The sequence below is a fragment of the Eptesicus fuscus genome, chromosome 21 (assembly GCF_027574615.1).
Source record: "Eptesicus fuscus isolate TK198812 chromosome 21, DD_ASM_mEF_20220401, whole genome shotgun sequence".
In the NCBI taxonomy this organism is placed as follows: domain Eukaryota; kingdom Metazoa; phylum Chordata; class Mammalia; order Chiroptera; family Vespertilionidae; genus Eptesicus; species Eptesicus fuscus.
In genome coordinates this window covers 40,587,043-40,614,687 of record NC_072493.1, presented here as the reverse complement: position 1 = coordinate 40,614,687, position 27,645 = coordinate 40,587,043, and the positions used below count along the sequence as shown (strand labels likewise).

General features: G+C 52.6%; 1 protein-coding gene across 1 annotated transcript; it reads left to right on the top strand.

The window, feature by feature from the left end:
• The first annotated feature begins 65 nt into the window (after positions 1-65).
• Positions 66-27,645, top strand: NOVA2 (NOVA alternative splicing regulator 2). Its single transcript, XM_008158320.3, has 4 exons — positions 66-156; positions 10,208-10,351; positions 15,833-15,999; positions 26,563-27,645. The coding sequence occupies exons 1-4, from the start codon at positions 72-74 to the stop codon at positions 27,643-27,645; spliced, it is 1,479 nt and encodes a 492-aa protein (XP_008156542.1). The 5' UTR covers positions 66-71.

Sequence of the window (27,645 nt, the reverse complement as noted above, 5' to 3'; positions counted from 1 at the left end):
CACAGCAGCCGCCGCCGCCGCCGCCGCAGCCGCAGCAGCAGCAGCAGCAGCCGCCGCCCCAGGCCCCCCCCATGGAGCCCGAGGCCCCGGATTCCCGCAAGAGGCCCCTCGAAACGCCCCCCGAGGTGGTCTGCACCAAGCGCAGCAACACGGGAGGTGAGAGAGGGCTGCGCTCGGGGCGGGGGAGCGGGCAGGGGCCTCGCCTTTCTCCATCCTCCTCTCTCCCCAGTTGGCAGGTGCAAGGGCTCTAGGGAGGGGGAAGGCGCCCCTCCCTAGGCCCGGAACCGAGAGGGGAGTTGGGGAGAGTCCGGACCCCCTCCCTTTCTGGCCGCGGCCCGGGGCTGGGAGCTTTGTCTGCGACCAGAGGAGTTGGGGGGGGCGGGGGAGGGGGTGGTAAGTGTCCTTGGCGGGGCGGGGAGGGGGGGCGCAAAGGATGGGGGCGTGGGTCCCTCTGAGCCGGTGTCCGTGCCCTTGAGGGGTGTGTGATGTGACCCTTTGGGGCAGGGGTGTTCCCGGCTGGCGTGTCCGGGCGGGGGGAGGGGAAGCAGGAGAGGAGGCCTGAGGACTCGGAGCTTTCCGCCTCCTCCCTGGGGATGTCCTGAGCCGGGGTTGTCCTGGAGGGAGGCATGTGCGGGCCACGGGCGCGATTGCGTGTGGGCACAAGCTGGGTGGGTGTGTTGGGGATCTGGAGGAAAGGGTGGGTGTGTAGAGCTGGGTGGGAGAATGTGTGGCTGGGACAGGTGTGCGTGTGTGTGTTCGTGTGTATTCATGTGTGCGTGTGGGCCCTGGAAGGCCTGAATGTGTGGCATGAGGGATCATGGACATGGCAGGAAAGAGGGTGTGTGTGTGTGTATGTGTGTGTGTGTAAGAGAGAGGGCAGATGAGAGGGGCTGGGATCCATGTTTGAGACAAGGAAAAGTGTGTGCATGTCACCCCAAAAGTGGCAGCGGTATAGGAGTGAGGGTGTGTGTGACACCCCAGCGGGTGTGTGGGGGACGCTGAATGGGCTGGCTCTGGGTGTGAGCCAGGAGAGGCTGTGCGGATCAGGGGGAGGCAGTTCAGTGTGTGACACAGGCGTGTCTGGGGTGGGGTGGGACCAGAAGCTAGTGGGGGTATGTGACAAGAAAATGGTGTGGGTGTGACTCCAGAGAGGCTGTGGCTGGGTGTGAGGCATGGAGGTGTGCAACAATGACATCAGAGGGGGGGTGTGCCACAAGCCGAGGTGGGTGTATGACGAGGGAGAGGTTGGGGCTCCGTGGGTGCACCGGGAACAGGGAACATGTGCAGATGACACCCAGGGGTATGGAAAGGGAAGGGTGTGTGTGGGGGACACCCAGCGTGTGTATATCTGTAACCAGGGGAGAGGTGTGTGTGTGTGGAATGGTGGAGCGTGTGACACCGGGGAGGTGGGGGTGGTTGTGTGTGGCTGTCCAGGGAGTGTGTGTGTGACACCACAGCAGAGGGGCCGTCCCCGTGTGGCCTGAAGAGGGATGTGTACGGGAGAATAAAAGACACGCGGGGAACGCTAGGTGTGTGTCTCAGGAGCAGGCAGTTTTGGGGGGTCCTCCGAGCCCAGCCCATTAGCCCTAGAAGGAGGGAGACCCCAGAGCAGACGGGCCCCTCCTGGCGGTCACCTTGGCCAAAATCTCGGCTTCCTCCGGCCTTTTCCTCCGGATGGGAGCGGGATGGCCTCAGGCAGAGTGCACCTTCCCGCTGCCAGGGCCAGGCGGCCAGGCGCTGGAGTGGGTCGGGTTGGGGACCTCCCGCGTCCTCCCCCCAGACTAACACAGCTGAGTCTCTTCCTTCTATCCCAGTGCTCCCCCCACCCCTGTCCAGGTGGGACAGGAATCGGGACGCCCCTGGCCGCCTAGGAGGGTGTCCAGCAGAAATTGGAGGAAAGGGAAGTGGGGGAGGGGTTGGGAGTGAGTTTCCTGTCCTTCTTCCTGCTCCCCCACCCCCAACACGCACATGAATATGGCCCCTCCGACTTCCTTCCCTCCTTCCTGTCCCATTGCCGTGCCCAGTCGCTGAGAGGGTCAGGGACCCAGGTGGCCCCAGAGCCCAGCCGGCAGCCCAGCCCCGCCCCCGCTGGTGGGGAGGGGGAATCCCATTCTTCTCTTAAAGGGGCTGAGATGCTCCAAATCGGTGCCCTCGGAGTAGCACAACCTCTCTGCCAAAGCTGGTCAGGCCCAAGCCCTTGGCACCCTACCCTGAGTCAGGCTCTGAGACAGGGATTCATTTCCCAGTAAATTCCTCCAGGGAGATGATTTGAGCTGCTCTTTCAGATGAGTAGAACTGAGGCGCAGGGAAATGAAGCCACGGCCCAGTCACACAGCTCATCCGTGGTGGAGCTGGGGTCTGGTCAACCCCGGTGCCGGGTTCCAGAGCTCATGTGCTTACTCTCGGCAACAGGGAAACTAGGGTGAGCCCTTAGGGACCGCTGCTCCAGGCTCTCGCCTCTCCTCCGCCCCCACTGACCCACGGGTAAACTGAGGCCCAGCAATGCAAAGGGGCAATCCTCCATTTAGAGAAGCACTCGGGGGCAGGGATGGGCAAGGGTCCGGGACTTTCATCTCAGAAGTGAGGGCTCTTTCTGATACTTTCATGACTGTGGGGTGTTGGGTCAGCAGCCCTTTTCTGAGCCTCGGTGTTACCACCATCTGCCAAATCGGGAAATAACAGTGACCACAACAATAATAATAATAATAATAAAAGCTACCAGTATAGTTGCGTAATGCCTTCCATGCAGTATTTCATTCATTTCATTCATTTCATTCTTCCAGTATCTAGGATGTAACATTAATAATAATAATAATAATAAATAATAATAATAAATTGCAATGATGGCTAGCACTGATGGTCTACAGTGTGCCAAGAATAATTATGGAAAACATTTGGTACCGACCAGTCATTGGATCCTTACCATTCCATTATGTTATCCATCTTACAGGCGGCACAGTGCGGCCCAGAGAGCTTAAGTAACTTGCCCGAAGTCAGTCAGCTAATCAGAGGCAGAGCCGTGATTCGAACTGGGGAGGCTGCCTCCATGGTGCGGGCAGACCCCGTAGGGAGCCTCGTCTTCAGGTGAGGATAGGCTCAGCGAGCCGAGGAACTCCTCGGGGTGTCACAGCAAGTTGTGGCCGACTGGGCACACCGAGTTCTTGCCCATGGCACCTGCCCCGTTCTTGGGGGCTGGTAGAGGAGATGGTGGCTGTTACACTGCTCTGGGTCCTGTGGCTGGCAGGCAGAGGCGGCTGGGAGGGAGATGAAGCTCTAGGTGGCGTTAGGTGAAGAGGAGGATGGAAACTCCAGTGAGGAGGAACAAATGACCCCAGTCTGAGGGCCAGTAACAAAGAGTGTCCCCCTTGAGTACAGACGGTAACCCTGAAGGTCCAATAGAATGGCCCCCGTCCTTCCGGCTGTGTTCCCACCTCCGTCACCCCCACATATAAACAGAAACGCACACCTCACCCCCCAAATGTAGCTTCCTCCAGCCAGGTCTTGCTCCCAGCATCCCTCACTCTTTAACACAAAGACCACGGCGCCAGTTTAAGGGCGCGCCAGGGGGACCTTCCAGGGCCCGTCTCCGCCCTGTCCGAGCTGGGTGTGGGGCTGTCAGGCGGCCCGTTGTTTCGCTGCTCTGAGTCTCAGTCTCCTCGTCTGAAAAATGGGGACCGTGGCCCTCCCTCTGCCTCTCCAGGCTGTTGTGCGGGTTAAATGAGGTTGCGTATGCGGAGTACATAGCACAAGGCCTGGCAGATGGCAAGCACTCAATAAACAATAGCTGTCACTTATTATTATTATTACTATGATTGTTGTTGCCATGAGAATGTCAGAGTCCTGTTTCGCCACTCCATGGCGAATTCCCCCCCCCCCCCCCAGGGAGTCATACCCCACCCACCTTGCTCTCCCTCAGAGACCGTGTCACCACACACAGTCAGCATCACACCTTCCGGCGTGCATCCCTCCCGCGGCACGCGCCAGTTAGTGTTACACTTCTCACGCGAGCGGGCCACACCATCATTCACAGAAAGGCATCCCAGGCCTGACGTCCCCCCCCCCCACACTCTCGGCGGCACCATCCAGCATCCTCACACGCCCCTATGACAAGATCAGCATCACACCTCCACCTCCGCATACCTCCACGGAACACGGGACACTGCCACCCCGGACCCCAGACAGGAGCAGGTGCCGTGAGTACAGCACCCAGCTTTGGCTTCCCAGACACCTGTCACAGTAAACAGCACCTCTGCAGCATACACCCCTCAGCCCTACCTTTGCACCAGTGGCCTCCCTTTCCGATCAGAGCCACCTTTCAGGGTCCACTCTCGGACAGTAAGAAGTGCCACTCCTTCCCAGCATCCCAGATCTTTGGGGCAGGTAAACATTATTTAGAGGGGCAGGGAGTTTGGTCGCTCTTTTCAGAAACACTCCTGGGGGGCGGGGGAACCGAGGGGGGCGGAGACCAGAGACTCATAAAGACTAGGAGAGGAGCCCTAACCGGTTTGGCTCAGTGGATAGAGCATCAGCCTGTGGACTGAAAGGTCCCAGGTTCGATTCTGGTCAAGGGCATGTACCTTGGTTGTGGGCACATCCCCAGTAGGGGGTGTGCAGGAGGCAGCTGATCAATGTTTCTCTCATTGATGTTTCTAACTCTCTCTCCCTCTCCCTTCCTCTCTGTAAAAAATCAATAAAATACTTTTTTTTAAAAAAAAAAGACTAGGAGAGGAAAGACAGCCCCTTCCCAAGGTGGAGATTCTTGCACCTGTAGCCGAGGGACACAGATTAATCAGGAGCGCCAAAGCTGGCATCTCTCCAGTCCCTGGCATGAGCAGAGGGAGCTACCTGAACCCAAGGAAAGAGCTAAGAGGGGGGTGGAAAGTTCTGGCATCTGGATTCTGCTTCAGTAGAAGGAAGAGCTTTTTCACAGGCAGAGTCCTGAGTATTCAAACAGGGTGGGATGTGTGAGGCTTGGGGGCTCCATGTTCAGCAAAGGTCACGTGCCTCCCCTTGCTGCAAGGCAGGCTGGGAAATAGAGGCCTGGCCTCTTCCCAGGGGGAATGGGACTCGCCCGGTGAGAAGTGCCCGCAAATAGAAAGGACATGCAGACTTGAGAGAAGGCCAGACTGGTGGCCAGGATGGGGACGCCTGGGACCTAGAGTTCTGAGCTTGAACAGGTGGGAGGTCTCCGCTGCTGAGACTGGCTGAGGAGGGAGCTCCAGATTTCCACTAGTCTGATACAGCAACCACCTAGCACCCCTAGATGGTTTAAGGGGTCCTTGGAGAGACTTTCTTTTTTTTTTTTTTCTACCATTGTATGCTTATATGAATGCACTTTGTGGGGGAGACACAACATAAATGTTAAATGTGATTGGATTTAAAGTAAAGGGACTGCTTGTCTTGTTTCATGATATATCCCCAGGACCTAAAACAAGGCCTGGCCCTGGCCGGGTGGCTCAGTTGGTTGGGCGTTGTCTCATGCACCAAAGGGTTGTGGGTTCGATTCCTGGTCAGAGAACATACCTAGGTTATGGGTTTGATCCCCCGTCAGGGCGCATAGGGGAGGCAGCCAATTGATGTTTCTCTCTCACATCGATGTTTTCCTCTCTCTCTCTCTCTCTCTCTCTCTCTCTCTCTCTCTTTCTCTCTCTCTCTCTCTCTCTCCCTTCTTCTCTCTCTGAAGATCAATAGGAACATATATTCAGGTGAGGATTTAGAAAACAAAAATTGTAAAATAAGACCTGGCACATAGTGGGTGCCCAGGAAGGATTTGTTGGCGGAAGCGAGGGGAGAGGGAGAGAAGAAGGAAGGAAGTAGTGGTGCAGAGGGGTGGAAGAAGGCAACACTGAAGAAGGTGGCATGAGGACGAAGAGTGTCACAGAGGTGCTGAGGCAGGAGAATGGGAGCAGGGTCTCATCCTACCCGTGAGAAGACATTTCTCCTCCACGAGGCAGGGAAAAGCCAGGGCAGCCCCTAGGGGGTAAGTGATGGAGGAAGAGGGGTCTCCCCGCCTTTTCACATTTCCCAACAAAACCCCAAATCTTACAGGCTCATCTCCCCACTTAGAGAACACTTCCATGTGTCAGACACTGTGATAAGAACTTATATTCATGAAGCAGGTAATAATAATAATAAAAAAATAATTGCCCTGGCTGGGTGGCTCAGTTCGTTGGAGCATCACCCATATACCTAAAAGGTTGCGGGTTCGATTCCCAGTCAGGGCACCTACAGGAGGCAACCAATAGATGTTCCTCTCTCACCTCGATGTTTCTATCTCTCTCTCTAAAAATCAATAAAAATATACTTTCAGGTGAGGATTATAAAAACAATATAATGATGATCACAGCTAACATTTTTCAAGTGCTCCATGTGCCTGAAACCACCCTCAGTACTTTACAGTTTATCATTTTCTTACGGACAATAGCCCTGTGAGGGAGCACTATCATGTCCCCACTTCACAGATGAGAAAACTGAGGCCCCAGGGCACACGGGCTATCAGTGACAAAACTCACACTCAGTCTAGGGCTGTTTCTGCCATTTCCCAAGGGAATTCTGACAAAACCTGGGAAGTGTGAGAAAGGGCGCCGGAAATGGGGTGGGGACCAGTTTTCTTCAGAGCAGATGAATATCTTCTCTCTTCACGAGGGATGCTGGCTGGGGAATGGGAGTCAGAGGACGAAAGAGAACTGAGCCCTAGTGAGAGGGGCAGGATCTCCCTGTCACGGAACCCTCTTTCTGAGCCTTCCAGGAGACAGAGAACTAGCCCCTCGTCTCTGTGCCAGGCTTTGGGGCAGGGCAGACCAGGGGCCACCTCTGGGAACCCAGGGAAGAAAGTGAATTGGGGGGAGGGCCGGGATGATTGACGGGGAAGGCACCCTGGGGGGAGCTAATTACCTAATAGGCTTAATGGTCTGATCAGGCAAGTTTTAAGAGGATTGCCTTGGGCTCAGGGAAACCCCTTCATTCTGGACCCCCTCCCCATGCAGGCACAGCCACATCCAACCCCTCGCCCTCAGACCCCCACCTTAGCACATCGGGGAACCCAGAACCTTCCATCTTAAGGGACCAGGAAGAGATGGGCAGGGCTCCCAGGCCCCGACCCTGCTCCCACTTTTCCCGGCACTTTCTCCTTATCTGCTCGGAATGTTGGAATGTTGGAGTTTCATGGGAGAACATGGAAAATAGGTTTCCTTTGCTGAACAGAAACAGTTGAAAACCACTGGGAGGTGTTTTACAACCTTAAGCTTTGGAGACAGAAACACACACCCCCACACACACCCTACCCCACTCCTGCCGCTGTCCCCAGTGTTTATTGCATGCCTACTGCAGCTGGGCCCCGGTGAGTCCCTGGGACACCAGGGTGAGCTCTAGTGCATGCCCCCCAATGGGCTTTGGGGATACATTGCTCCGAATACATCCCCTCCTCAGCGTTTAAGGAAAGCTTCCAAGAATAAGAGGCCTTGGAGTGGGGATCTGAAGGACCAAAGGAATTCACTGGGGCAGGGGAGTTGCAGGCAAAGAGAACGTGCAAAGGCCCTGAGGTGGGACGGAGGCAGAAATGCTGGAGGAACAGAAAGGAAAGTATGTCTCGTGCCCACAGAGAAAGACCAGGACCTGAAGCTGGAAAGGTGGGTGAGCCCGGTCACCAAGGGACTTCGGTTGAGAAGGCTCCAGAATGGGTTCCCTGGGAGGACTTAGGGAAAATAGTTTGAACAGTGGTCGGCAAACTGCGGCTCGCGAGCCACATGCGGCTCTTTGGCCCCTTGAGTTTTTAGCAAAGGCCAGCTTAGGAGTACCCTAATTAAGTTAATGACAATGTACCTACCTATATAGTTTAAGTTAAAAAAATTTGGCTCTCAAAAGAAATGTCAATCGTCGTACTGTTGATATTTGGCTCTGTTGACTAATGAGTTTGCCGACCACTGGGTTAGAAGGTAGGCGAGGCGAGGCACTTGCCGTGAGACTGCGTGAACCAAGTGCTTTATCCGTGACCAAGAAAACTGGCCGTGACAAAGGATGCCACAGACACCCTTGGCTCCACCTTGGCATCTCAGGTCTGAGACTGACTGTCCTTGAACGCGTTGGCCTTTGGCCACGGGCAGTGGAGGGTGTCAAACCGGGGAGGGCCCAGAAGGAAGCAGAATCGCATTTGAATCTCAGCCCAGCAGCTAACTGCCTCGGCGCCCTTGGGCTGGTGACCTGGAGCGGGTGCCTTTCCTTCTCTGAGCCCCTCTGTGCCTCAGTTTCCTCTTTTGTAAAAATGGAGCTCGTCTGCCCGCCTCACTGGTAGGCTGTGAGGAATGGACAAGATCCATCTTGCCGAGCAGCACAGCGCCAGGGCCACAGGGAGTGCTGAGAACATCTCTGGAGTCCGCCCCCTCCCTCTCGCTGCTCCCGCCAGTCAGACTGCCATCGCCTCCTGCCCAGGCCTTTGCAGTCCCCTCTCACTGGGCTCCCAGCTCTTCCCCCTGGCTTCCCTCAGTCTGCTCCCCTCCTGGGTGCCAGAGGGATCTTGCAACCTAAGTCAGATCGCATCCCTCCTCTGCTCAGAGCCCTCCGTGGCTCCCATCTTCTTTGGAGTAGAAACCAAAGACCTCACTGTGGGCCGCAAGCCTGAACACCCCCCCCCCCACCCCTCTGAGCCCTCGTCTCCTCCCACGCTCCTCTCTCACTCAGCCCCACCACCGGCCACCGCACCCCCTGAAACAACCCAGGGACAACCCCACTCCAGGGCCTTGGTACTTGCTCTGTCTCCCAATAGGCACAGCCTGGGGACAGGATAGCAACGGTTCAGAGCAAGGACCCTGGAGCCAGCTTGGCTTCCAATCCCAGCCGTGCCGCCTAGGCAAACTGGGGCGCTTTCTTCACCTTTGTTTCTCATCTGTAGAATGGGTGTGTGTGTGTGTGTGTGTGTGGTGTGTGTGTGTGTGTGTGTGTGTGTGTGTGTGTGTGTTATGTGTGTGTGTGTTATGTGTGTGTGTGTGTTAGGTGTGTGTGTGTTATGTGTGTGTGTGTGTGTTATGTGTGTGTGTGTTAGGTGTGTGTGTGTTAGGTGTGTGTGTGTGTGTGTGTGTTATGTGGGGGGGGGGGGGGGCGCGTTGTGGTTGTTGTCAGTTCTCACCAGAGGATATTTTTTCATTGACTTTTAGAGAGAGTGGAAGAGTGGGAGGGAGGGGGAGAGAGAGAGGCATCAATTGGTTGCCTCCCACACACACCCCGACTGACCGACCAGGGCTGGGATCAGGGATCAAACCTGCAGCCCTGACACTTGCCCTTGACTGGGAATCAAACCTGCAACCCTTCAGTGCGTGGGCCAACGCTCTAACCCAGTGGTTCTCAACCTTTCTAATGCCGCGACCCTTTAACACAGTTCCTCACGTTGTGAGTCGAGACCCACAGGTTGAGAACCGCTGCTGTAGAGCCTAAGGCCATCGGAAAACACAGATATTTACATTACGGTTCATTAACAGTAGCAAAATTACAGTTATGAAGTAGCCACGAAAATAACTTTATGGTTGGGGGTCACCACAACATGAGGAACTGTATTCAAGGGTCGCGGCATCAGGAAGGCTGAGAACCACTGCTCTAACCACTTAGCAACACTGGCCAAAACGAGCATGGGTTTTTTAAAGTACCTCCCTCGCCGCACCAGTGCGAAAAGTAAAGGAACTGGTATTTGTAAGTCCTTGGGAGAGAGTCTAGCACATAGTAGGTGCTGTGGGGTGTTTGATAGAGAAAGCCACATTCTCGGGAGGGCTCTCCTGGCTACCGGATCTGACAGTGCAGCCCCTACACGCCCCGTCCCTTTCTTGCCTCTTTTTGTTTTCCCAGCACTTACCTCAGTCTGACAGCCATACTGTCTGTCCCCGCTCTAGAAGAACGTAACTTGTGTGTGCTCTTGGTTTAACCACTAAAAACCCTTTCGGCCTCATTTTATGCGCGAAATCAGGGAGTTTGCTTTTTTCATGCGGTTTCGCCAGAACAGTGCTAAGCACATAGCAGTAACTATTTGTGAATGAATGAATGAATGAATGATCGTTATTATTATTTTCCTGTCTGCTGTTCTCATGGTCATTGCTCCTGGTGACCCCAGTGGTTTCCTAGGGCACCCCATGCTGGCACCTGAAGAAGGGGTACCCTCTCAAGGTGAAGACCCCTCCGCCACTCCCCTCCCCCCTGACTCTCCTCCCACCCTGTGCCCCTGCAGAGGAGGGTGAATACTTCCTGAAGGTGCTGATCCCTAGCTACGCAGCGGGCTCCATCATTGGCAAGGGCGGCCAAACCATCGTGCAGCTACAGAAGGAGACAGGAGCCACCATCAAGCTCTCCAAGTCCAAAGACTTCTATCCGGGTAAGCCCCTGCCAGGACTCTGCCCTGGCCTCCCATCCCTCCCACCTGGGCCCTGGATGAGGGCGAGCAGCTGCCCCAGGGACTGTGAGAGTGGTGGGGGACCTCCCCTCCCCCTAAGTGTGGGGGGGGGGCGGTATACGGGACAGAGCTGCTCTCAGCCCCTGGGGCCAGGCCCAGAGCAGATGGGGGTGGGGGCAGGGCAAGACAATGGGCCTGCTGCATATTCATGAGCTCATTTGCATGATGCGCTGGCAGATGTGCCCCTTCCCACACACCTGCCCCTTTGGGTCAGTTGGAGGAGCTTGTGAGGAGGGGCAGGGAGGCAGGTGTTAGGATGTTCCTTGGGGCTTGTGGGCCAGCCATCTTGTCACACACACACACACACTCTGTTTCCCCTACTCTTTCCCTTCGCATTTCTCCGTCACCCCATCTTGCCCAGTCTGAGTCTCACTGGTTTTCTGCCTGTTAGGTCTCTTTCCCGTTCTCTCTCTGACTTTCCCACTTTTTGTTCCCTTAGACTCCCGTCCCATCGGCCCCTCTCTGTCTCCCTGGCTCTGTTGGCTATCCCTCACATCTTGTTCTCAGTCTCTCATCCGGTCGGTCTGTCGTCTGTCTCTGCTTTTCCGTCTCCCTCCCCTCTGCTTTCCCTCCCTTTCTATCTTCCCACCTCTGCTCCCCCTCTTTTCCTTTCCCTCCACCGCTCACACTCTCTCCTTGTTCTTTCTCCTGCTCTCCCAACGCTCTCTGTTCAATCACGCATTCAGCCAGTGTTCGGTAGCACCCCTCCATGCGGTCTTCCTCCGCTGGGGTCGCCCCTCCTTTCTCCTCCCTCTGCTTGCCCGTCTCTGCCTTTATGTTTCTCTCCTTTTCCTGCGCCTCAGCTCCCTCCTGTGTGGCTTCGTTTTTTATCTTTTCCTCTCTCCAAACCCCAGGCTTTTTTTCTGCCTCTCCCCCATGCCTATCTGCTTTCCCACAACCGTACATTCTCAACGCCCCTCCACTCTCTCTAACCCCCCTCAGTCCCTCTCAGCCTGCATGTCTCCCTCCCAAGACCAATGCCTGAGCTGGACAGCTAGGATTCCAGGGAAGCCCCCAAATTATTGCACCTTTGGCCCAGCTGGTTCTAGTTCATCCTTAATCCCCTTGGATTTTTTTTAGGTCAAACAGCAGAGATGGAGCCCAGGGTCAGGACACATTTATTCTCTCTTCCTCTCTCTCTCTCTCTCTCTCTCTCTCTGCCCCTCCCCCTCAGTAAGCAGCTTTGACAAGAGGTTTAGAGAACAGTCCAGGGAACCAGGCAAACCCCCTTTCTCTTCTCCCCTGGCCCAGTTGCCCCCAGGCCCCTCCAGCCCACAAGAGACAGATAAGACCTCTGCTTGGGACATGCATCCGAGGACACTGGGTTTCTTGCCCCTGAATCACATTCTGAGACATGAGACACGTCATCACCCCCTCCCAGCTCAGTGACACACCCCACAGACCAGGCAGCTGGGAACCCCAGAGGATGGGACAGTCATTGACTCTCCGGGGATAAATACAATTCAAACAAACAGCGTAAGCCAGCGTCTGTCCCCAGCCCTTGGACGTGCGACCAGCCTCCCTCCCCGCCCCCGATCATATGGCCTGTGCCAGCTCCTGACTCATACACAGGAGCCAGCCCGCTCTACCCTGGCCCTGCCCCTAGGACTCCCCAGGACCCACGGGAACACAAGAAATAAGACGCTCCTGCTCGAGACACATAGCTGTTTCCCTCTGCTTCTGGCCGACACCCTTTCAATCGTCCATTCAGCACACATTCTCTGAGCAGCTCCTCTCTGCCACCCTGTGCTGGACAGAGATGGGGACACAGCAATGACTGAGATGCCCAGCCCTGCCCTCTCGAATCTCACATCCCAGTATGGGAGACAGACCCAACACGAGTGGTGGTCCAGAGTGGTCAGGGCGAGGTGAGGAAGCCCAGAGGGGGCACTCGACTCAGCCTGGGGCGGTCAGGGCGGGCTTCCTGGAGGAGGAGCCCAGGACAATAAGTAAAAGTGAGCGAGGTAAAGAGCAGTAGGGTGTTCCAGGAAGGTGAAACAGCATGTTCAAAGGCTTGGGGGAGGGCGGCTCGTGCCGTGTGGCTGAAGCCTAGAGAGCAGGAGAGAAGTGGAAAGGATGTGCCAGGCCCAGCAGGTTCACACAGAAACACGTACACTGCACTGGGGTGTCCACTATAAAACCTCCCTGGCCCTTACCCTCCAGGGAGGGGCAGAACACAGAGAGGGGTCCCTCCTGGGTACAGGGAACCCCAGACCCCAGATGTAATCCTTTCGGGTCATCCATGGAGACCCCGAGACCCCGAAAGAGCCAGGTCCCCGCCCGAAGCCACACAGACTCCTGCGCACGCACCCAGACACCCTCGTGATTCTCAGCTCCTTCTGAGTGTGAGCGTCCATCTGAAGCCCTGGCCCCCAGCCCAGAAGGAAAACAGACACACACGCTTTTTAAAAATTGATTTATAAGATATTTGCACCAAGGGACAAAACCCTAAGTGACTACTTAATGCATTCACACATACTCGTTTTTACTGTCAAAAATACAAAAGCAGCCCTGGCCTGTGTTGCTCAGGGGTTAGAACATCAGCCCACGCCCCAAAGGGGTTAGAACATCAGCCCACGCCCCAGTCAAGGGCACGTACCTGGGTTGCAGGTTTGCTCCCCGATTCGGAGGCAACCAGTCGATATGTCTCTCTCACATAGATGCTTCTGTCTCTCTCTTTTTCTTTCCCTCTCTCTCTCACTCACTCACTCTTTCTTCCCCTCCCCCCTTCCACTCTCTCTGAAAAGCAATGGGGAAAAAATATCCTCAGGAAAGGATTAACAACAAACAAAAAAGAAGCTAAACTGCAATCCTGTTATGCCTCCCTTCTCCCCCTCCCCCTTCCCGCCCCCCCCCCACACACACATATTTCACACACTGCAAATTTAGTACATGTGGCTCAGTGGTTAAAAGCTCAGACTCTACCCTGGCCAGTTCTCTCAATGGTTAGAGCTTTGGCCTGTGGGCTGCAGGGGCCTGGGCTCAATTCCCAGTAAAGGGCACATACCTCGGTTGCAAGTTCCACATGTGGGGTGTGTGTGTGGGGGGGCAGCCAATCGATGTGTCTCTCTCACATCGATGTTTCTCTCTCTTTTTCTCTGCCCCCCCTCCTCCCTCCCTTCCACTCTCTCTAGAAATCAATGGAAAAAGTATCCTCGGGTGAGGATTAAAAAAAAAAAAAAAAATCAGACTCTGAGCCAGACACCTGGGTTCACAACCCTGATCTTTCACTGCTGGCTGAGTGAACGTGGACAAACCCCCAGCTCCTCTGTGCCTCAGTGTCCTTAGCAGTAAGTCAGGAATAATAACGTTGCCTGTCTTATATATTCGAGTGAACAAATATATATAAAGTGCTTAGAACGGCGCCTGGTGCTGGGTATTATGTAAGCACCAGCTGTTATTATTGGACAGTCTCTCAGAGTTTCACCGAGCCCCGTAAAAGCCCTGTGCACTCGGGTTGAGAACTACAAGGGGGGGGTGGGGGCGCGCGGGGATCACAGACTCTCTGAGCTGGAGAGAAACCCCGCCGTGATGGAGAACCTGGCCACTTCATCCAGGCTCTCCCTGGGGCCACCCCGAATCCCCCCAGGTTCCCACCCTGACCCACACCCTTTCCTATTTACACCCAGACGGAGGCAGCCTGCACGCTGACTCACCCTTGGCTCAGACCAAGCCATTGTTCTGGGGTGGGGGGGAGTCAGAGTGAGGAACAGCGGCCCAAAGGAGATGGAGGACTACACAAGCGACCCAACTACACAAGCGACCCAAGACAGGGACACCCACACATGGCGAGACTGGCCTGCGAGGCTGAGAGATGGCAAGCGAGGGGTCAGAGCAGTAGCACCAGCATGCTGCGTGAGGACGGCCCCAGGACACTGGACACGCACCCCAGTGTCCCAGACAGGCAGTCACGTGAAGCCTGGCACACACTCAAGACTTTTTACAGAACCAGGGAGCTAACTGGTCCTGCAGACGGAGTCCCACCAGAGAGAGAGACGCAAAGCCCCATACACCAAACAGGGCCAACTCACCCAGGCACTCACATTCTCAGACCAGCCAGTTCATAGTAGAGCCTTCTTTGGCTGTAATACATACACCCGACACACACACAAACACATCAGTCGGTCCTCCACACAGTCTTACGTCCTGACACCTGGGTCTGCCTGTAGCTCTCTTTCTTAGGTTTACACACACACCAGTCATAGTCTTGTCTATATCCTGTACACACACTCACACACATATACATTCATACCACGTACCCGTCATTCAAATAGTTTTTTTGAACACCTAGGGTGTCTAGCTGTCTCTTTCCCTTACACACCTGTACACACATATAGGCAAATACACATACTGTCATACGGTTAAAGTGATACACATTCATTGTGTAGCCTCGGTGTTGCTTCGTGAGAGTCTTTGTTTCTTTCAGATTCACAGTATACTTAACCTGGAACATCACAGCGACACCCACCGTCTTTCCCACATACAAGAGTACACACGAACTTCTCTCCTGGAATCACTGTGTCATGCGGTCTGTTTATATCTCATCTCTCCTGCTCTTTCTCTTATACACACACACACGCAGATAAAGATCATTTAAACAGTCCTGCCCCCAGGTGAACACACGCATGTGTGCGCACTCGCGCGCGCGCGCACACACACACACACACACACACACACACACACAATGATGCCTGGGTCAGAACCAGAGCCAACATGTGCAGAATTTCCAGCAAAGACACCCAGTCCCCCATTGCCTACTCTCCCATGAGTTGCCTTTGACCCCCTCTGCCCTCCCCGGTGTCCACACCCGTGCCCTCCCCCACCCCTCAGCCCTCCATCTGGTGGGTCCAGGCAGGCTCTTAAGGCCTCTCTTCTGTCTCCCCATCCCCCAACCCTTCCCCATCCTCTCCAAAAGCCCAGAGGCCCTCGCTGCAGGCTTTCAGGGGTTGCCATGGCAACAGGGCCTCATCCCTCGTCCCCCTGGGGGTGGGCTGAGGACCCGGCCAGCCAGACCGATAAGGGGGTTCCAGTTACTGTGGCAACCGTTGCAGGCCTGAGCTCTCCCGCTTCTGGAAAGGGGGGGGGGGAGTGAGTGAATGGTTGCCAAAGCAACCGGGAGCCAGCAAGGACTGGGAAGAGGCAGCTGAGCCCTGTCTCCCCTGCCCAGGGCTGCTGTGGGCATCGCCAAGCACTTAAGCATCCTTCTTCCACCCCCTCGGGTTGTTTTAGGGGAGGGCAGTGAAGTGCAGGTTATAAGACAGGGATTCCACTCGCTCTCCCAGCTACCCACGATGGCCTGGGCGCCCATGCCAGCTTGCCCCGGCTTCCCACGTGACCACACATTCTCAGGTCCTCCGTTTTCTCCTGCCATTAAATGGGGCCTGTCTCTCCCTTGCTCAACAGGAACCACAGAGCGAGTATGCCTGGTTCAGGGCACAGCAGAGGCCTTGAATGCTGTGCACAGCTTTATTGCCGAGAAGGTCCGAGAAATCCCACAAGCGATGACCAAACCTGAGGTGGTCAACATCCTTCAACCCCAAACCACAATGAACCCCGACAGAGCCAAGCAGGTCAGCAGGGGCAGGTGGGGTTTCTGTAAAGCTGGTGAGGTTTCGGGGAAATGGCACGTCCTCCCATCCCTGGATTATGAGGGGTGTTCAAAAGGGTTAATGTGGATAAAAATGTTTGGCAATGAACTACACGGCAGTGGGTTAGTATGATCACTATTAGGGAGCCCGCCTAGGGACCCCAGACTTGCTGACGAAGGGACAGTGTGAAGGTCTAGGTCAGAGAATGTGGCCCGCAGCCCCCTACGTGCCCCTCCTTCCTGGGACCCTCTACACCCCTCTCCGCCCTCCATCTCATCCCATTGTCTCTCCCAGCAGCCTGCCTCCCACTTCCGGTCCTCACCGGAAGTAGCCTCAGCGACAGCCCATCCACATCCCGAGGAGCGTAGCCTCTCACACGCCCCCTCTCTCTCTCCATGAGTTACTGTACGGGTGCAGCCACCATTTTGGAGAAATGATGTTTCGTTAGCGAGAGAGGGGCGGGTCCCTCTCCTGCAGAGCCATCTCTAGAAAGGACGGAAGGAGGAGGGCAGCGCCTCTCCGCCGTCTCCGTTGCGGGGCCGCGGCGGCCAGGGGCGTGGCAGGGAGCGGACCAATGGCTTCCCGGGCCTCTCCGGTTGCCATGACCACGGTGCGGCAGGTGGGCTGCTGCGCCCGGAGCGCGGGGACCCGGGCGGCGGGGAGCGCGGGGCGAGCGGCGCACGCTGCCGTTGTCTCCCCCGGCTCCGGCTCCCGCTCCCACAGCCCTGCACTCGGAGGTGTAAGAGGGCCGAGAAGCCCTGGGCGGGGACAGGCCGCTGGTGAGGGTTCCTGAATGTCCGCCTGGAAACAAATGGGGGGCCTTGGCAAAAGACATCTGGAATTCTTGGTCGTTCTTGTTGGGGGGGAACCACGGACCGAGTCCCCCCCCCCAAGCTCGTGGGGGAAACGGTGGTGGGAAAGCCTGGGAAGAATGCTGCCCAGCAGGTCGACCCCCCAAAAAAAGGACTGCGGGCTGGGAGCGCGGCCGCTGTCCTTGGTGCTGAATCCGCTCCGCGCCTTTCGCCCTGCCGGCCTCTCCCACCAGCAGCGTGCCCACAGTTTACAGGAAGGCGAGGGTATTGCCTCTTCCCTCCGCCTTGGTCGCTGCCACAAGGGACCCTGGGTCCACCAAGAGTTTGTCCGTGTTGCAGGGGAAATGGGGTCAGCACACCCTCTTTGCCTGAGCCTCCCACCCCCACCCCCTCCCTCATCCACCGGAGGTTGATAGAACCAGGATTTTCCCTCTGCCTTATTACTCCAGGACTCCACAGAATGAGAGGGAGGTCATGACCGAAGGCTCAGGCCCTGGAGTCAGATGTTGAGTTGCATCGTACTCTGATGCTTCTTACCTGTGTGACCTTGAGCAAGTGACTTGATTTCTCCATGCCTCATTTCCTCATCTAGAAAATGGGCTTTATTATGGTGCCTGCTCAAGGTGGTAGTTCGTGTTCACTGATGTTGGAAAATCGCTTAGCATGTATGCCTGATGCATAGAAAGTTCTCAAAAAATGTTAGCTGTTGTTATTTTTTTAAATATATTTTATTGATTTTTTACAGAGAGGAAGAGAGAGGGATAGAGAGTTAGGAACATCGATGAGAGAGAAACATCGATCAGCTGCCTCTTGCACACCCCCTACTGGGGATGTGCCCGCAACCAAGGTACATGCCCTTGACCGGAATCGAACCTGGGACCCTTGAGTCCGCAGGCCGACGCTCTATCCACTGAGCCAAACCGGTTTCGGCTGTTGTTATTGTTATTACGGGATTTTTTTAGTCAGGAGACAGGTCGGGCCATTCCCTTTTTCCTTGGACTTGCTGTATTACTGAGTCTTCTTCCTTTCTATAAGCCTCAGTTTCCCTTTCTTTACAGTGTGGAAGCTGGGCCAAACCAGGGGTTATAAATGGAAACGCCTCCAGGATTCAGAAAGGGAACGTGAAGGATTGAGGAGCAAGGCTTCATCATAGGATATAATACCGCCCTTTAAGGGGGCAGCTGCTGCCCAGCTACACTTGATGCTTGCCCTTTGGGAATGTGGACATAGGGTTGCCCACAAAATTCTTCCAGATTTTTCTAAAGAAGCCAGAAATACTTGAAATCAACTGATTTTTAAAGGACAGCTTTGATTTTAAAGTACTGTGTGGTGCCCTAGCTGGTTTGGCTCAGTGGATAGAGCGCCGGCCTGCGGACTGAAGGGTCTCAGGTTCGATTCCAGTCAAGGGCACATGCCCTGGTTGCTGGCTCGATTCCCAGTAGGGGGCGTGCAGGAGGCAGCCAATCAATGATTCTCTCTCATCATTGATGTTTTTATCTCTCTCTCCCTCTCTGAAATCAATAAAAATATTTTTTTAAAAAAAAAAACACTGTGTGGCTATAGGCTGGCTATGGCCTAAGGACCACCAGTTTGCCACCAGTTTCGCTAAACCAGTGATGCTCAGCCCTGGCTAGCATCTGAATTATCTAGGTAGCTTACAATTTGTACTCCAGGGTCCCCACCCTGACCCAGAATTTCTGGGGCCAAGGCCTTGGAATCTGAATGTGGACTCTCGCCTGGGATCAGATCCTAGCTCTGTTGTTCACTATCTGGTACCTGTAACCTTGAGTAAGTTACTGAACCTCTCTGTGCCTTTATTTTCCAATCCATATAAAGTGATAACAATAGTACATCCCTTGTTGGGTTGTTGCCAGGATTAAGTAAGTTACTGTACGAAAGTTTAGAAAAGTGTGTGGCACATGGTAAGCGCCATTCGCTGCTGCTGCTACCATGGTTATTGCTATTGTTGTTGTTATTACTGTTAGTTTAAAATCTCCAGACTTGCAAATCACGGGACAGATGGTCTCTGAGGTCCTTCTGGCGCTCAAATGCCTACAATTCAATGGCTCTATGATTCCAGGATTCTACGCATCTATTATTCTAAGATTCTACGGTTCTAACATCCTGAGACTCCAGGGTTCCATGGAGCTGCCCCTGGGACTCACTCTAAGATGCTGTGGTTCTCCATTCAGGGGCTACTGTGAAGGCAGCCACTGTTTTCTGAGGCTTCCCATGAGCCGGGCACCAGGCAGGCGCTTTAGTCGTTGAATATCCCCAATCATTGTATGCGTAGCTGTGACCCTGTCAGAGTGGGAGATGAGGAAACGGAAGCACAGAGAGTTGAAGCCATTTGCTTTCACCATTTCTTGGTGGTCGGTTTTGGGGAGAAATGATTCCGTCCTTCCCCCCTTGCTCTGAAATGCTGTATCACACACGAGGCACCTCTTTGCTGTCAGGTCTGGTTTTGTACTTTCTTTTGTTCTATCCCTTTCACTTGTCAGACTTCTTATTTTCTAATGACTTTTTTTTTTTAAATAACAGTTGTATTGAGATATAATTCACATACAGTAAAGTTCACCATTTTAAAGTATGTAATTCAGTGGTTTTAGTATATTCACAAAAGTGTGCATTGATCACCACTATCTAATTCCAAAACATTTTTCACCACCTCAAAAAGAAGCTCTACAACCATTAACGGTCACTCTCCATTCCCTCTGGCCCCCCTCCCAGCCCCTTCCCACCACTGATTATTTTGGTGTCTAGGGAATTGCCTGTTCTGGATATTTTATATAAATTAAATTATATTCATGTGCGGTTTTGTGCCTAGCTTCTTTACCGTAACAATGTTTTCAAGATTCATTCATATTGTAGCACAAGCATGTCAAACTCAAAGGCTAACACGGGCCAAATAAACAAGGTTTAAGTTTATGTGGGCCGCAAAAAAACACACAAAAGCTTCAATTTTCATAGAAACGTAGGTTTATTTCTATAGAGCAGTGATGGCGAACCTATGACACGCGTGTCAGCACTGACACGCGTAGCCATTTCTGATGACACGCGGCCGCTGAGGCGGCCACATGCTGAGGATGAAATATTTGCTGCTCCTGAGGATGAAACATTTGCAAAATAATGTTTTTTCCTCAAAGTGACATACTACCCGAGTTATGCTCAGGTTTTTTTTTCACTTTTTTTATTTTTTTTTTTTTTTTTTCACTTTTTTTTTATTAAGGTATTATATGTGTACATATTTTACCACTGTCCCCCCCACCCCACACCCATACATGCCCTCACCCCCCAGAATTTTGTGTCCATTGGTTATGCTTATATTATGCTCAGTTTTTTGGCGAAGTTTGACACACGAAGCTCAAAAGGTTGCCTATCACTGCTATAGAGACATGCAGAATACAAAGGGCTGAAATAAATTAGTAATCGTTAACATAAAATAATAGATCATTTTAATAAAAATTAATATTTTTCTTGAACATTAACTTACCAGACACTGAAGAACTGCACAAATTAATAAGCGTAACACAAATAAACCTATTTTTCTTGTTCTCCGAAAGCGAAATATTTCCTGTTGCGCACACCAAACAAGTCAGTACAAGACTAATGACGTGGCAATCGGCTGCTGAAATATTCGCTGCTGGTATTAGTGGAGAGAAATGGTGTGCCTGCGCGTAAGGCGAGTAAGGGAAATGAATGTAACACGATTATAGTAATCAGTCATTAGCAAACGTTGTAGTTCATTATTGGTAATTGTGTATAACAGGATACTGTAAAAATTAAGTTATGAAATTTTTATTAAAACGTTTCTTACATACCGTTATATCGGCTGTCCCACATGCGGCCCAGGGGCCATAAGCTTGACGTGCTTGTTGTAGCACATATCAAAATTTCATTTCTTTTTATGGCCAAATAATATTTCATTGTATGGATATACCACATTTTTTTAATTCTCACCTGATGATATGTTTATTGATTTGAGAGAGAGAAACATCCATCAGTTGCCTCCTGTACACTCCCCAACCAGGGATGGAACCCACAATCTAGATATGTGCCCTGACGGGAATTGAACCCACAACCTTTCGGTGTACAGGATGACGCTCCAACCAACGAAGCCTCCCGGCTGGGGCTGAACATACCCCATTTTTTCTATTCATCAATTGACAGAAATTTGGGTGGTTCCTACTTTTTAGCTACTATAAATAATGCTGTTAGTGAACACGTGTGTGAACATATGTTTTCAGTTCTCTTGGGCATATACCTAGGGGTGAAATTGCTGGGTCACAGGATAAATCTGTTTAACCTTTTGAAAAATTGCCAGACTGTTTTCCAAAGTGGCTGTAACACAGACGTGAGATTTAAATTCAAGTCTGTCTCGGAGGTAACAATGACAGCAATCATTTTTTTTAGTACCTATTATGGACACATACTAACTGCACACTCACGTGGCACCCTATGCTTGACACATAGCATGTGCTCAGCAAATGTTGCTTGTTTGAATGAATGAATGGCGACATGCCCACAGGGGCCAAGCAGAAACATGACTAAGGGGAGATAGCCAGGTGTATTCTGGCAGTGGTAGGCTCTGTGAGTTACCTGAAGGGCAGCCATACTAAGTTCTGGCTAATTGTGACCATGCTTGAATTTCAAGTTCATCATTTTATAATGATCTCAATTGGGCCTCACAATAATCCTACAGAGGAGGTCTGAATATCCCCATTTTACAGATGAGAACACTGAGTCTCAAAGAGATTAAATCTCTTGCTCAGCATCAGTGATGGAACCAAGATTTGAACCTGAGCAGGTGTCTCCAGAGTCTAAGGCAGCTTTTTGTGTACACAGACTACAAACTGGTGGCCTGGCTACTGCACAGTGGTCCTTAGATATTTTCAAGAGGTTGCCAACATTGGAAAACTTGGATGCTTCACATATGATAAATCAGAATGTCAAGTTAATCTTAGAAAACTTAGATGGGCCTGAGTTTGATAACCCAAATGACAGCATCCTACCATACACACACACACCACCACCACTACCACCATCACCACCACCACCACCACCACCACCACCAAGTGATATACACCTGGTTGCCTCCACCCAGTAAATCTCCTGCTTGGTCCTGTCATCATTCATTCTTTCATTTATTCATTCATTCACCCACCATTTGCAGAGTGTGTACCAGTCATGCCTCTAGGCACTGAGAACCCAGGAGTAAACATGTCTACCCTTGTGGATCTTAAATTCTTCCAACAGAAGATGAAAAATCTTCTATCAGAAACAGAAAACAAGTAAAATATATAGGGAAACTGAACTTGGGGTGGTGAAGAACACACAGTACAATATACAGATGATGTGTTATAGAATTGTACACCTGAAACCTATATAATTTTATTAACCAATGCTACCCCAATAAATTCAATAAAAAAGAAAATATTTTTTACAATTTAAAAATCAAAACTGGTTAGATGAAAAAAAATTAATAAATTTACATAAAATATAATATATATAGGATATCAGAGAGTGAAAAATGCTATGAAAAAAATCAAGCAAAGAGGGAAAGGAAGTATAGGGGTACATATATTTTTTTCTCCTGACTTTTTATTTTGAAATGTTTAAAGAACAATACAATGAACTCCCTATACACTGCACTTAGATTCACCAGTTGTTAACATTTGATTTATCACTAAACACACACACAGAGAGATTGGTCTTTGTTTGTTTGTTTGTTGCTGATTCATTTGAAAATAAGATGCAGATCTCATGACTCTTCACCCCTAAATATGTCAGCATTTATCTCTCAAGAACAAGGACAGGCTCCTATATTATTATTACTATTATTATACTTATAAAATTAATAATAATTCCATACCATTATTTAACAAAAAGTCTATATTCTAATTGCCCCAATTTATCTTTTATATCTATAGAGTATGTATTTTCCTATTCAAGATTCAGTCAAGTGTTCATTCGTTGCATTTGGTTGTAATACCTGATTAGTCCCTTTTGATCTAGAATCCTAGGATAGTTTTGAAGGCAGAACCAGCAGCATTGCTGATTGGATGTTGAGTGTGAGGGAATAGAGGGTGCCTAGACTTGGGTCTGAGTAATGGAAGGATGCATTTTCCATGGACTGGAATGAGGAACATAATGGCAGAAACACATTTGAGGAGAAAGATGAGAAGTTCCAATTTGGACTTGAAGTTTGGGGTGTCCATTCTACATCATACTAGAGCTGTGAGGTTAACAGCTGAATCTGCGTCTTGAGGTGTCCATGCTGGGGACATAAAATAGGCGAATAAACAGGTTTTGATCATTGGTTGGTCAGAGAGGGAAGGCCTCTCTGAGGAGGTGCATTTGTGCAAAGACCTGAATGAAGGGAGGGGTGAGCCTCTTTTTTGGGGAAAGCGTTCCAGATGAGGGAACAGAAGGTGCAGAGGCCCTGAGTCTGGACTGAGCTTGGCAAGTTAGAGCAACAGCAGGAAGTCTGGCGTGTCTGCAGTGGAGTCAGCAAGGGGGAGGGAAGGAAGAGGTGAAGTCAGAGAGATCAACAGGGAATAGAGTCAGTGGAGTAGTGAGCGGTTCTCAGCCTAGTCAGACCCAATGTCCTCTTTCGCCTACAAATACTTCCTCTGCCCATTTACTCTCTGAAATTATATAGAAAATACAGATGTGAAACATAGCTAGATATGTAAATTTTTTAGTATTTTTATTGATTTTTTTTTTAGAAAGATGGGAAGGGAAAGAGAGAGAAACATCGATTTGTTGTCCCACGTATTTATGCGTTCGTTGGTTGGTTCTTGTATGTGCCCTGATGTGGGGGTCAAACCCACAACCTTGATGTATCGGGACGACACTCCAACCAACTGAACTACCAGGCCATGGCTAGATCTATAAGATTTTTTTAAAATATATATTTATTGATTCCAGAGAGGAAGGAAGAGAGAGAGAGAAACATTAATAATGAGAGAGAATCACTGATGGCCACCTCCTGCACGCCCCCAACTGGGGATGGAGCCCACAACCCGGGTATGTGCCCTGATGGGGAATCGAACTGTGATCTCAGCCACTGAATCATGCTGGTCGGGCTGTAATGTTTTTAACAGCAAAGTACAGTTCAGTGGTTTTATGATATGGAGTTGTACATCCATCACCATGACCGATTTTAGAACATTTCATTTCCTCATAAAGAAATCTTGATCCCCTTAGCTATCACCCCTTAATCTGCGGGTCACCCGCCCCCCAGCTCTAAGCCACCACTAATCTACTTTCTTTTCTATAGATTTGCCTATTCTGAACATTCATATAAATAGAATCATACACTATATGGTCTTTTGTGCCTGGCTTCGTTCACGTAGCACGTGTTCTAGTCCCGTCCACGTTGTAGGGGTGGACATTTTCTTTTCCCATTAGACTTTTTAACTAAAGAAGAAATGAAAGCTAGGTGATTTGTCATAAAATCGCATCAATTGTAATATGCAGATGCTCAGCCAGGACCACAGCAGAAAAGATAAAGGCAGCTTCTCATACCTAACATCGCCTCAGTGAGACAGCGACCGACGCAGTGATCCGGAGGGTGGTATTGGAAATATCAATGACACAAGTGGCATTACTGCTGATGTCACGGTTTTCTAAACGGATCAAAGACGCTTGGTCAAGTTCAGAACAAAACAAAGTACAATCTTCCCTTCGTTTACTAAGCGTTGCATTCCTGGACATTTCAGTAGATCTTAAAACCGTGCAAAAAAACAACAAATAAATAGTTGGCCCTTTACGTGTATCGTGGTGTTCAGAGATTTCTAAACAGACTTTTCACAACACGAATGTCAGGGGGACATTCAAAGGTCATCGCGGATCTGGGATGATTATTCCTTGTGAGGAGCTGCCTCTCACGTTGTGGGTGCAAACATCCGTGGCCCCGCCCACTGAGTGCCCACATCTGCCCCTAGTCATTGCAACGAGCAAAACTGCTCCCACAAATTCCCAAATACCCCCAGGGTCTGGTTTGGGGGTGGAGAGGTAAGAGAGAGCTTCAGGGGCTAGCATGCACTTAGGGGGTTATAGCATGATAAGCACGCACTTAGGGGGGTCACCCCTAAGTAGGGCGAGTTCTGAGGGGGCGTGGGAAGGATTGGGAAGAAGGAATTTGTGTGTAGAAATCCTCTTGGAGACGGGAAAGGAGACGCTGAGTTGTGAAATATCCCCACTGGAATTCAGATTGGTCCATTTCATGGCTGCAAAGGATGGGCTGCTTAGCCACCGAGGAGAGGGCCCGCCATGTTCAAGTGACCCGTTCTCTCCCTGCCTTCTCAGGCGTCAGGTTTTGCTATCTTCATGGGACCGATAAGACACCTGTGTTAGATTGCTAGGGCTGCCATAGCAAAGCACCACAGACCCGCTGGCTTAAACAACAGAAATTCATTTTCTTACAGTCCCGGAGGCCAGAAGCCCAAGATCAAGGTGTCGGCCTGTCTGGTTTCCGCTGAGGCCTCTCTCCTTGACCTGTAGATGGCTGTCTTCTTTCCGTGTTCTTCGCACGGTCTTTCCTCTGTGTGTGTTTGTGTCCTAACCTCCCCTTCTTATCAGGACGCCAGTCATATTGGATCAGCGCCCCCAGGACCCTGCTTAGCCTTAGTCACCGTTTTAACGGCCCTATCTCCAAATACACGGAGGTAGTGAGGGTGAGAACGTCACATATGAATTGGCAGGGGTAGGACAAGGAGGCCCATAACAACAACAAGGAGGTTAAGCAGGTGACCGTGTCTTAGGGTGGGAGGCACGTGGAGCGGGAATCCATGAGGCTGAGTGCAGCTCCTTCACTATCTGGGTGACCTGGGGACCAGGCCCTTCATCTCTTAGGCCTCAGGTGGCCCCTCCGTAAAATGAGACTAATGATGCTTTTTCTGGGGCTCAGGAGACTTTTTTTTTTTTAATTGATTTCAGAGAGGGAGAGGGAGAGAGAGATTGAAACATTAATGATGAGAGAGAATCATTGATCGGTTGCCTCTTGCACATCCCCTACTAGGGATCGAGCCCGCACCCGGGCATGTGCCCCTGACCGGAATCAAACCTGAGACCCTTCTTCAGTCCGCAGGCCGACGCTCTATCCACTGAGCCAAACCGCCTTGGGCTCAGGAGACCTTTAATGATAGAGAAGGGTGTGGGCACCATGGCAAGCTTGGAGCGGAGTCCTGGGGGGCCCCCCACGGGGTCAGCCACGAAGCCTTCAAGGTGCTGGATGGGAAGGAGGGCCCAGCCGACCTAGGGCATGGGACAGGGTGGCCGAGAGGCTACCGAGGGGACTTGGGTTACCAGCTCTTTTTTAACTAACTGACAGGGAGGCATTCCGGTATATTTCCTCTGACTTCCAGAGAGAGTGGAAGGGAGGAGGGGGAAAGAGAGAAGGAAACATCTATGTGAGAGAAACGCATCGATTGGTTGCCTCCCGCACGCACCCCTACCGGAGCTGGGATGGAACCTGCAACCCAGGTCCACGCCCTTGACCGGGAATCGAGCCCTCCACCCTGCAGTCCACAGGCCGGCGCTCTATCCACTGAGCCACACTGGCCAGGGCCCGGTATTTTTTTTTTTTTTTTTAACAACCAGTAGGACCTACCGGTGCATATCAAGGGGGCCTGATTCGGGACCTTGAGAGCGGAGGTGGGAGTGACACTGCTGTTACTGTTCAGGCTCCAGGGACCGCCCTAACGATCCTCCCGCTCGCTCCACGCAGGCCAAGCTCATCGTCCCCAACAGCACGGCGGGCCTGATCATCGGCAAGGGCGGCGCAACCGTGAAAGCGGTGATGGAACAGTCGGGGGCCTGGGTGCAGCTGTCCCAGAAGCCAGAGGGCATCAACCTGCAGGAGCGCGTGGTGACGGTCAGCGGCGAGCCCGAGCAGGTGCACAAGGCCGTGAGCGCCATCGTGCAGAAGGTCCAGGAAGACCCCCAGAGCAGCAGCTGCCTCAACATCAGCTACGCCAACGTGGCGGGCCCCGTGGCCAACTCCAACCCCACCGGCTCACCGTACGCCAGCCCCGCCGACGTGCTGCCTGCTGCGGCCGCCGCCTCGGCGGCTGCGGCCTCCGGCCTGCTGGGCCCCGCGGGGCTGGCCAGCGTGGGCGCCTTTCCCGCCGCCCTGCCTGCCTTCTCCGGGACGGACCTGCTGGCCATCAGCACCGCCCTTAACACGCTGGCCAGTTACGGCTACAACACCAACTCCCTCGGCCTGGGCCTCAACTCGGCCGCAGCCTCCGGGGTCCTGGCCGCCGTGGCCGCCGGTGCCAACCCTGCTGCCGCCGCCGCCGCCAACCTCCTGGCATCCTACGCGGGTGAGGCCGGGGCCGGGCCAGCTGGAGGGGCTGCCCCGCCTCCACCCCCGCCGCCCGGAGCCTTGGGGTCCTTTGCGTTGGCCGCAGCCGCCAATGGCTACCTTGGGGCCGGGGCGGGTGGCGGGGCAGGCGGAGCGGGTGGCCCGCTGGTGGCCGCTGCGGCGGCCGCAGGGGCGGCCGGTGGCTTCCTGACGGCAGAGAAGTTGGCAGCTGAGAGTGCCAAGGAGCTGGTGGAGATTGCGGTGCCTGAGAACCTGGTGGGAGCCATCCTGGGCAAGGGGGGCAAGACGTTGGTGGAGTACCAGGAGCTGACAGGTGCCCGAATCCAGATCTCTAAGAAGGGCGAGTTCCTGCCAGGCACGCGGAACCGGCGGGTCACCATCACTGGCAGCCCCGCGGCCACGCAAGCCGCTCAATACCTCATCAGCCAGCGGGTCACCTACGAGCAGGGAGTGAGGGCCTCAAACCCCCAGAAAGTGGGATGA